General features: G+C 33.2%; 1 protein-coding gene across 1 annotated transcript; it reads left to right on the plus strand.

The window, feature by feature from the left end:
* Nucleotides 1–281: 281 nt before the first annotated feature.
* LOC134250557 (protein draper-like) lies at nt 282–11,529 on the plus strand (the record flags this gene model as incomplete). The annotated part of the gene is made up of 15 exons (XM_062732951.1): nt 282–971; nt 5,473–5,883; nt 6,851–6,988; nt 7,395–7,503; nt 7,755–7,834; nt 8,121–8,323; nt 8,602–8,689; nt 9,323–9,396; nt 9,510–9,546; nt 9,676–9,773; nt 10,036–10,164; nt 10,280–10,425; nt 10,652–10,787; nt 11,097–11,237; nt 11,436–11,529. Coding segments are annotated over 15 exons (2,574 nt in total), but the record flags the coding sequence as incomplete, so codon positions are not given.
* Nucleotides 11,530–12,039: the final 510 nt, after the last annotated feature.

Below are 12,039 nucleotides of genomic sequence, written 5' to 3' on the forward strand. Positions count from 1 at the left end.
TTCCGACCGATTAATCGATTAACCGGTTACAAATTGCCATCCCTACTATATACCCTCCCGCTTTTTCCTTTCCTCGGATTGTGGATTTAAAAATTTGCATAATTTTACCCCAGACCTAATTCATCTTACAATGCTCACCGAAATTATGCCTCTTTTAAATAGGACACGGGTAGGCAGGGTTGTTAATTCTATGTAGGTCTGTTTGTTACGTTACCAGTACGTGTTTAAATGTATATGTCTGATTGCAACTGATATTTCATAAGATTTTTTTTAAATTTCAGAAATTCAACAATGTAGCTTGAACTGCAATTATAACCAATGCAATGATAATGGTTACTGTACGCGTGGGTGCAAAAATGGTTATTATGGAGACAAGTGTACAGAACGATGCCCTTACGGTTGCTCAGAGAACTATTGCGAAAGAAATGGTAATTGCTTTTCCTGTAAAAGCTTTTACACTGGAAATCGTTGTGAAACACGAATATGTCCAAATTGCAAAGAAGGACTGTGTGACTATGGTAATGGAGCATGTACAAATGGCTGTGAAGACGGTTTTTACTGGTACTATTGTACACAGGATTGTAACCTTAACTGCGATCCACGGATATGCAAGCAGAATACGGGAGAATGTAGTTATAACTGTGTTCCTGGGTATTATGGAGCAAAATGTGAAACTCCTTGCAGTACAACATGTTCCACGAAATCCTGCAGAAAATATGATGGTAAATGTGAAAATGGATGTCAAGATAGATACTATGGTTTCCAATGCCGGCAGCTATGCAGTCTACAATGTAAAAATAACATTTGTAACTTTAGCAGTGGTCATTGTGATGGAGGCTGTCATGATGGGTATTATGGTACTTTTTGCAATCACACTTGCAATTCCACTTGTGTTCGTGGTCTATGTAATCAACTGAATGGATTTTGCAGCATTGGGTGCATACCGAACTGGATTGGAAACACATGTGATAGTAAGCTTAAATATAATTTCTTATGAATTATTCAAAGTACTAAGATTAAAATTTAAATATGATATTTCTTTAAATATATCCTTTAAACTATTTAATTATGTATATTGAGATAGGGCGCCATGATTTTCTACGATTTTGTAATGATATTATTTGAAATTTAGTGATTCGAATTAAATAACCACTCTTTTTTCTATAATAATAATATTAATTATTATTTTTTACCTAATATCAATACAAACAATATTATCAGCGATATAAAAAAAATTAAATTCTTAAGTTATATGTTCCTACTTTTATTTATCAGCATAGTTCCAATTTAATAAATAGCGATATAGAATATTTCTTTTATACATGTATCAATAATGTGATTTAACAAAAGTTAGGTCATAATTATAGTTGCTTTATCTCTAAAGATTAAAACCCCGTGGGGATCCGGGTTAGAATAGGTCCTCAGTACCCCCTTGCTTGTCGTAAATTAAAAGGCGACTAAATCGGGCGGTCCTTCGGATGAGACCGTATAAACCGAGGCCCCGTGTCACAGCAAGTGTGGCACGATAAAGATCCCTCCCTGCTCAATGGCCCTAAGTGCCGAGCATAGGCCTAAATTTGCAGCCCTTCACCGGCAATGGTGACGTCTCAGTATCAGTGAAATATTCTGGAGAGGGACGTTAAACAGTATACAATCAATCAATCTAAAGATTTAATATATGTCTGATACGTCAATCCATAACCTCATACCCAAATGTTAATCACGTCTTATGTTTTATCTCATACTTGTATGGGATACTACCCATGAGATAAACTTATGCTTTATTCACAGGTAGATGTTTTATCAATTAAACTTTTGACACAGTCCCTCGCTTCAAAATTTATTTTATTGAAACTTTTATTTGTAAAAATTCTTGACCGTATAAAATGAATGTTAAGAGCAAAAATGTTTATAAAAGCAAGAAAAAAAAAACTCTTATGTCAAAGAAGTGTTTTATTTTATCAAAGTGCCTATATAAGCTACTTTAAGACGGACTCCCCCCCCCCCCCTTCGTTTTAATGATTTTAGGAGAAAATATGTTCTAGCAGTTAAGTTGTTGTTATAATTCCTTTAAAACCTTCAAAATGCGCTCTTATATTATACTTCGCATGCCTACCTAATAATGTAGGTGTAACATACCGTGGATCAACCATGAATCTACAAGTAGCCTTGCCTAGCCTTGCACGTTATGTACAGACCTCGCACAAATAGTACAAGATGTGTTTGTGAAACACAATGCGCCCGGCGGCAACAAGGTTGTAAAAACATTTTTTTAGCATATAGGTCACAGTCAAGTTCACAAGGTCATTGATCTTGGTCTCCCTTGAAGAAACTTGATTGATGAAGAATGCATATTAAATATGTAGTCTCTATCTCTTATGGCTCAAACGTTATGGTGAAGGTTCAAAAAAGCTATGTTTTAGTATATAGAACACAGTCAAGGTCACAAGGTTATTAACCTTGGTGTCACGTGAAAGGGATTAGTTTGTGGAGTATGCATGCTAACTATTAAGTCTCTATCTTTTAGAAGGTAAAAGTTTGCCGACAAAAAAGCTATATTTAGTGTATAGGTCACAGTCAAGGTCACAAGGTCATTGACCATGGTGTCATATAAAAGAGTGTAATCAGTGGTGTATGCATACCAAACATGAAGTCTCTATCTTTTATTATTCAAAAGTTATTGGGAAGGTTAAAGTTTGCAATAAAAAAAATATTTTTAGCATATAGGTCAAAGTCAGGGTCACAAAGTCATTGACCTTGAAGTCATTTGGGAGAGCTTAATTAGTGGAGTATGCATACCAAATATGAAGTCTCTTTCATTCATAGTTCAAAAGTTATGGCAAAGGTTAGAGTTTGCAGACAAACAGATAAACAGACAAACAGACAGACAGGACAAAAACAATATACGCCTCAGATATTTTGATCCGGGCGATAAAAATTCACGATCCTTCCGTCCTTACAACTTTCAATCAGAAGTTTTTTATGTAAACTCCAGCAATTTTCAATGTTTTCAAAGACGCAGAGAGCAAAAATCCTAAATTTTGAACACGATCTTTTTTCATTCGAGGCAAGTCAACATCAACTGTGCTGCTTCATCAAGCTATGCGTCATCAATTTGAAATCATTCATGTTGTTTCACAGGGGAAGTCTCAAGCTTTTGTTAAGGGAAGTCTCGCGAATAGTACACACCATTTCAACTCGTTGGATAAAGCTAATATGAAATCACACAATATGAATATCCTCTATTAATCTCAAACACGCGGTGGATAGTACCAGTTGAATATATCGAAGTCTTATACAATGCTATATCAACGTCTTCCCATAGGAACTACTATTTACACAGTCCCTAACTTTAATCTGCTAAGAAGTACATTACTCTTCATCTTTCGAACTGTACATGAAAGAGTTCTTGTGTTATGAAAGGAATGATAAAGAGATAAAAGGTTTCTGAAAAAAAAATGCAGAATCCCTCATTGGAAAATAATATACAGTAATGGAATGGGTACGAGGGAAATAGCAAATTTATAGTTCCCCGAGAGAGGAAACTATTTCCCGAGGCGGCAAATGCTATTTCCCGAGTTCCCATTCCATACATGTAACTGTTTTTTATACGGAAACAATTACAGGCAATTTAACTTTTCCTTTTACCAGATATTCTATTTAAAAAACACTGTAGAGGCATAATTACAAATGCATGCGGTTTAACATATTGTATTATAAGTAATGCATCATGTCCTAAAACAATTAGATTATCTTTAAAAAGTATTTTAATGACATTTCGAATTATCGTTGTCTTCATTTTGCTAGAATTCAGGTATGATTTTGACATCGCATTTCGAAATGTTTGGACGTCATAGTTACGTTGCTTATAACATGACGTCATAGACTCTAGACTTCTTGAAACCACTGAACACTTTGATTGGTTTAAATTACTAGTAAATATTCACGAGGGAGTTGTCCCAGGGAGTAGCTATGATTTTTTCAGGGAGTCTTAAGATGAGGGCAATAGTCTCTTCTCGGGGAAATAGGCAGTTTTATAGTATTAGTTTTATACAGAGTAATTACAGAAGAGATATAATAATGTTATGTTTATATCGAACTGCAATATCCAGTCCCTCGGGGAATAGGTTTGATAAAAGAGCTATCCCACTCATAACCAGTAGATAAGCGTTTTATTATACTGATGTATAATATAATTTCTAAGGTTTGAATTTTTTGAGTAAGATAAGACTGCAAGAATAATCTGAAATCCTGTTGACCCCATGATGCTACTGAAGTCATTATGACATCATCAGTCAATAGATTTATCGCTGTAAATTAAAATTGGAGGCAGAAATTGCAGGGAAAAAATTGCATGAAAATTTTCCGAGGGTGGATAGTATACACCTATTTACTGGCTATGAGGACAGTAGCAAGTTTATCGTCCCCCTCGACAGCAAACTATTTCCCGAGGCGCAGCCGAGGGAAATAGTTTGCTGTCGAGGGGGACGATAAACTTGTTATTGTCCGAGTAGTCAGTAAATAGGTGTTTTATTATACCGATGCTGACTTTACCTTTGTTACGTCATAATATATACGTCACAATCCATGTAAAATCAGAAGTGTTCAGAGATGAAAAGCGAGGGAAATCGAATGCTGCCGTTGAATAGTTTAAGGACTATTCACCATGGGCAAATAGCACAAAAACTATTTCACGGTAGAGATTGTTTAGAAAAAATAGCATGTTTAATCGTCTTATTTTTATATAGAAAAAAAAGCAGAGGTATAATAACAAAAACTATACCCGGGGTATAGCTTTGCTATGCATGAACTATAAAAGATAGTTATTTTAACAGAAGTATAATAATGTTATGTATATATCGAACTGCAATATCCAGTCCCTCTCCTTTTAAAAAGGAGTAAATGTACGACTGAATTAAGCTGTATTACGAAGATCTTGCCGACAATGCTAGAAAGTTGACAGAAAATCTAGTCTCTAGTCTCTTCTCAACTAAAATGATACGATACATGTAAGTAGGTGAATGTCAGAGATCTACATCAAACAGGGGATCTACAAGTTCTGCGTAGACAAACTGCATTGAAATTATGTGTATGTCTATCAAGTAACATTCCTCATACATATGGATTATTCTTATATTATGAAACTTCCAGGTATTTCCAAAAGGTTTGCTATAGGTTTGAACGATATGCACACTCGTTGACCCTAAAAAGGGGTATCTCAAAATATAATGAGTTAACTAACCGTTTTATTTAACATTTGATTCATTCAAATCAATTAAAATGGTGCATATTCGACAAACATTGACAATATACTCCAGTTTATCTCGTAGCATAAATCAGCTATGAACCCACTGAATTATAAGGGAAAGTCTAGATAATCAATATAATTCTTAATGACAGTATGTATGAAAATATTTGTCCATGGATATTAATATAAGATGAAATATAACGAACATGTGTTAATTATCTTAGGATGTGTATCAACACATTATGGTTCTGATTGTGCCCTGCCCTGTAGTAGTAGGTGTAAAGGTGGTACTTGTAACAGTAATGGATACTGCGATAAAGGATGTTTGCCTGGATATTTTGGATATTACTGTGACAAGAACTGCTCTTCCTGCCCTACTACTTGTGACAGAACGAGTGGTGATTGTTCTGGAGAATGCCGGGTTGGTTATCATGGCAACGACTGTAGCATCAGGTGTAATACTAACTGTAAAAACACGTGCAATAAAGAAACTGGGGCCTGTGACAATGGATGTGTGGATGGGAAGTTTGGGGACAATTGTCAGATGGGCTGCAACTTTGGATGTTATTTAGTCTGTGAAAGAAACACTGGTAACTGCACATGCAAAATCGGATGGCAGGGATCAACATGCAATGGTATAATAAGTTTTAAAACGTAATTCTGAATCAATTATAATCTGATTATATAATTATGTATATATAAAATATAAATTCACTTTTTTGACAAAATGTTCATGTAGCTTTTTATCTCATCTGAGCTGAAAATGAGCTTTTTTGATCTTACTTTGTTCAGCGTCTGTCTTGCTGTCTAGCAGCATATTTGCATGCTAAGCTCACTACGACATGGTATTTCTGTTACATGAAAAGAGAACTCCTAATTTTTTAAATTCCCTTATTAAGGAAGAGGATTCAGAAAAGACAAAGGTAGAATTAGGTCGATAAATTATTTTAATCTGAAGAACAACGAGCAGGAATGCTAAAACGTATGTGGAAGCATTCCGAGATATTGGTTGTGTAAAGTGTAAATTGTTTGAAAGGTTGTATGTGTTATGCCACCATAGGGAATTTAATTTAAACATTGAAATAAGTTTATTAAGTTATATCTTAAAAATCAACTTCTTCCCAAGAACCACTTGACCATGAAAGCTGGATTTTGAGTGAAAGCGTCATAAGGTACAAACGTTTGTAAAATGTTGAGTGAGAGTCTATTTTTAAAGATTGGTCCACAGTAGTAATAATATAGGAGACAAATCTTTCAAAAATTCTTAAGATCGCGGAAAACCATAATGAATCATTCAATGTGGTAGCATTCTCAAGTAGTGTAGATCCATATTTATGTTGTATTTAAACAACTTTCAGTGGAGAGGCCACGTTAGCTGATCTAAAATAATTTGAATAGGGATATTTGCACCTAGGGGTAAAATATTATAAAATACAGCAAACATGGGTGAGCGTTGTGGAGTATGGTTCTCTTTTTAATGGTCGTTCTTAAAGTATTTCTCCACAATACCGAGTAAATGCCACGAATCTTCGTAATTTGATATATTTGGAGCTGAGTATTTCAAAATATAGAATGAAAAGTTATATATTTTTGTTAATTCAGAATGCAGACCGGACTTTCACGGTGCCAACTGCACAGAAAAGTGTAGTAGAAGTTGTCTAAATGGGCTTTGTCACGCTGAGAATGGTACCTGTCTTGATGGTTGTAAACAGGGCTTCGTCGGTGATCAATGTGGCGTAGGTAAGAACTAGTTATTTTTTTTACATAAAAGTAATGGAAAATACAATTTAAATGCGTTGATTTTTATCATCAAATTGCACTTCACTGTGTTTATGGTATATGCATACCTAAATTTTCTACACAACAATGAACGATACATATGAACTACTCTTATTGAAAAAAAAAATTAAATACAAATTCTATCAATGTAAAGCTGGAGTGAAAATCAGTACATTGTACAGCTGTATGTTTTGTTCTCAAATTTGTTCACGATACTTAGTCTGTGTAATGTCCCTTTTTTAATCAGATATTTTAGATACTTCTATACCTTTCATTTTCAAAGAGCTATTTGCGAATACAATCTTTTAATTACATATGTACCTTCTTACCCCTTTTTTTAAACGGAAAAACAAATCTTTTTTCTTAGCCCTCTCTCGGAGTGGTCCGTCAGATATTCCTGTGTCTGCAATTGGTGCTGGACTAGGAGGCGTCGTTTTTGTTATAATGATTGTAATAATTGTCATTCTTCTCATCAGGTAAGCATAAAACTACATGTATATGAATACAATGTAAAACATTTATTCATAAAAGATTCGAATTAAGAAAATCCAAGAGAAATAACAAGTAAAATTAATGATAGTTTGTATTAAAATAAATTGTTAGTCTCTATTAATATTTTGCAACGATTGACTTCGAGAATACTAACAGTACATTCATTTTGACAGACAGGCAAAAGTCATTTTGCTCCTTTTCAAAAGGTATTTTAAAAAAGTTTATATCATTTCAGATTCAGGAGGCAAAAGAGCAATAACAAGTCGGAACACTCTGTCTCTTACAGTTCGGATAACTTAAATATTTCTCCAAGAGGTTGTTTATCTTGTATATACAGGAAATGCTCATACGCCTGGTTTCATAATAATTTTTCCTGTTTAACATTTTAAATACTATTTACTTGTGATTGAAGTCAAGCTCAGAAGCCAATACGAAAGAAAATACCTGGATTTTTATATTAATATCATTTATAACAAGTTGGTTTAAATCAGCCTAATCATCTGTCATGTTTCGAAATAAGCTACTATGTTTGTGGAATTATTACGTTGACCTCGAAGTAAAAAGAAAAATAAATAAAATAAATATGTTCTTTTCATTGTAGCTGACAACAAGTTATACACCAACATAGGAAATGTTCCCGTCACGATTGAGGATCCAGAGGAAGAACCACAAATAGAGAACCCCGAGGAGGCTGTGTATTATAATGATCTGTCTGTGGCTAAGGATGTCGCTGTGTCAGATCTACTGAAGATAATCACTCAGAAAGAAGCCAATGAAATGGAAGGATTTCAGAAGGAGTTCAAGGTCAGTTTTTAATAAAATAAGATTATTGAATTATTTATCATTAAGATATGTTTGTGCAATTTCACATTTTTGGTCTAAGGCCTTTTTCATATCAATATTTTATATTTTTTTCCCCTTTCAAGCTCTGAATGTATAATGTGTACTTCATCTATAAAATAATGACCATTCTTTATACAAAATAAAGTTATTCTTTGATAATTTTTATGAATCCAATTTACAGCGTTCTCATTACATTTCATAATATCCTCTGATGATTAAGACGTATCTTTCTATTTTAGTCTCTTCCTTATGGAGAACGATTTGCCTGTGAAACAGCTAAAACAGCAGAAAACATGCCCAGGAACAGATTCAAAACCACTTTTCCATGTAAAAATATCCCTTCTTATCATTTATTATTTCATTTTCATTTAGAACGTATATAAACAATTCTTTCATCAAATTTGGAATGTCAATTAAAATTTTAAAACAGGTTCGTAAATCCATTGAGTAAAAATTAATATTCTTTAAATTTTGATATTTAAAGAATGGATTTAATAGCTGCATAATTTATTCGGTTTAATCTTTGTTTGAACAGTTGGCATATTTTTATCAACAACTTCACTTTTAACTTGGGTAGCTAAATTCATTCCTGATAATTTGTCTTCCATTAAGTGTAGCAAAAAAATTTCCTATAAAATATGTAATTCAATTGTGAAAAATGTATTTCAACGTCAGCAGATTGAAAAGTTTTAGGCGTGGGTCAGGCTGAATATTCAATATAAAGTTACTTACTACTTGAACTTATTCTACAATATTTATTATTCGTGAAATATTATATCTAAACAGTTTGAAAATTGAATTTAATAATACTAACGCTGAAAATACTTGAATTTTCAATATCTTTTAAAAGTGTTTTGATATTCTGCATTACCATGAAATATCTTTTAGGTACTTTTACTCTTGTAGCATTTTATTTTCATGCAATAGACAATAATAATGGAATTTCAATTTTTATAACAGACGATCATTCCCGCGTAATTTTAGAAGTTGGTAATGGCTTCACCTCCGATTACATCAATGCAAACTATATTGAGGTAATAAACACAGATTATCATTCTTTGTTCACTACATCAAATATTTTGTTATTATAGTGTGTACATGATATTATTGTTAATATTTTAAATGTATTGTGAAATGTGTGATTTAGAATATGGAGGGGAAAAGAGAATTCATTGCTTGTCAAGGTAAGAAAAATACATTTTCGCCTTCCATCTGAAACATATTTATAAATCATAGTAGCTTTAAATGTTTATCAAGAAAACCTTTGCATATTATTGTCACTAAAAGCTTACTAAACAAGCGTACTCTTTTAGGTCCACGTGAAAATACTTTAATAGACCACTGGAGAATGATATGGCAGGAACATGTGGAATACATTGTTATGTTGACCAATCTGATTGAGGGACCAAAGGTATTTTAGTATATAAAGAAATTTATTTTTATATATAAGATATTATTTAAATAATTGTTATACTTGAATCAAACGTTAAAAAAAACATTCTGATTATGGAGTTATCAAGTTTTCCTGATTAAGTCTCCTTAAATCTGGTTTTGAAATTACAGTTTTAAAGATTTCTACCCATGAATTGTATTTCAATCTTGGCTGAAACATGACAGTTTTATATCCTCTTTTTATAAATTCAAAATTATTTTTATCATGAACCTCATTTTAGGTGAAATGTCATCAATACTGGCCTGATGAAGGAAAGGATCTGGAAATCAATCCATTTTCTGTAACCTTGGTAGAAGAGAAAGTATATGCTTATTTCGTAGAGAGAAAAATGACTGTGCAGAAAAAGAGGGTATATAGATATACTTGTAGCATTAGATGAAGAAAAAAATATTCCTTATATTATTGAGTTGAATGGACGTTATCACTAAAGATCATACGTTAATAGTGTGTATGCTTATTTTAAGGTCACTGGGTCAAGGACGGTCGTACAGTATCATTACACCCGTTGGCCCGATCATGGGACTCCAAATCCTCTGAACTTAGTTGTATTCCATCGACACTTCAGACACAAAATAAAACCTTCTCAGCATCCAATTATTGTCCATTGCAGGTAATAACTAAGGACAAACGTTATACATTAATGGCCGAAATTTTGAGCATCATATCCGTTATATAAAATGCTATTGTTCTGAAAATAGATATTAAGTACTTTCAAATTGAAAAAAAAAGTTCTACCCATTTACTTTTTAAGAAACTACTCAAATTTAAATTTTCCTATTATCTTTGATCGCTAAACTGTAATGTAATTTTTCTCTTCATATAAAAATGTGTTACAGTGCGGGAATTGGGCGAACCGGGACATTCATTGCCCTTGACGTTTTGTCCAAATATGGCAAGGACAAGGGCAAGGTCAATGTCATAGAGTATGTCAAGGCCATGCGTAAAGACAGGATGACAATGATACAAAATGTGGTACGTAAACAAAGAAACTGCAATTTTTAGTCATACATTCCTTATATATTGCTCTATCTTGAATTAAAAAAAAAGAACGAAAGAGAGATAAAAATATACTAACTCAAACACACATCGAGAGAGAGAGAGAGAGAAAGAGAGAGAGAGAGAGAGAGGAGAATAAAAAGAGGAATAAAAAGAATATTAGCTTCTGTAGGTGAACTGCTAAGATAAAAACTGAATTTTTTTGTGATGAATGCAATCTAGTTTTAAAATTTGAATTTACATAGACCTAGGTAAGAAGAATCGTTTTACATTATATTATTTTAGGACCAGTACGTATTTCTCTATCATGCTTTGTACGAGTTCTTCAGAAGGAAACCCCAATATAAGAAGAAAGACGAATTTCTACACCATTATGGAGATGTCAACAGAATAAATTCACAGAAACATCTAACCAATGAATTCAATGTGAGAATACATAATGTTTATAAGCAGATATTTGACAGTCTTTTAAATTTTTGTGATGATTAGATGACAAACAAAGTAAATGCTTGCAGTTGAAACTAAAAAATGCACAATTTGTATACGTTATAAATATTCATTATTGATGTTCCTTTCAAAAATTTACAAAATCAATAAATACTATGATCTTCATTGGTCTTTTAGGAACTGATAAGCTTAAAACCACGATATGATGCCCATGATTTCAAGAGTGGAAAGAAATTTTCAAAAATGAACTTTACAAAATCAGTCTTACCAGGTATGTCCCGAACAGCTCTTTTGAATTTGCTTTTTAGCTCACCTGAGCCGAAGGCTCAAGTGAGCTTTTCTGATCAAAATGTGTCCGTTGTCTGTCGTTGTCGTTGTCGTAGTCGTAGTCGTCGTTGTCGTCGTCGTTGTCGTCGTAAACTTTTCACATTATCATCTTCTTCTCAAGAACCACTGGGCCAATTTCAACCAATCTTGGCACAAAGTATCCTTGGGTAAAGGGGATGCAAGTTTGTTCAAATGAAAGGCCACACCCTTTTCCAAGGGGAGATAATCATGAATTTGTTAAAAATTAATGGCACTTTCAAAAAATCTTCTCCACAAGTTTTACATAGGAATATATAGGAAAAATCTTTAAAAATCTTCTTCTCCAGAACCACTGGACTAGGAAAGATGAAACTCATGTGGAATCATCCTCAGGTAGAGCAGATTTTAGTTTGTTAAAATCATGACTCGCGGGGCACATCCTCAGGTAGTGTAGATTCAAATTTGTTAAAATCAT

Source organism: Saccostrea cucullata, unplaced genomic scaffold (assembly GCF_032062105.1).
Source record: "Saccostrea cucullata isolate Sc308-1 unplaced genomic scaffold, CSIRO_AGI_Scuc_v1 ctg16023, whole genome shotgun sequence".
Classification (NCBI taxonomy): Eukaryota; Metazoa; Mollusca; class Bivalvia; order Ostreida; family Ostreidae; genus Saccostrea; species Saccostrea cuccullata.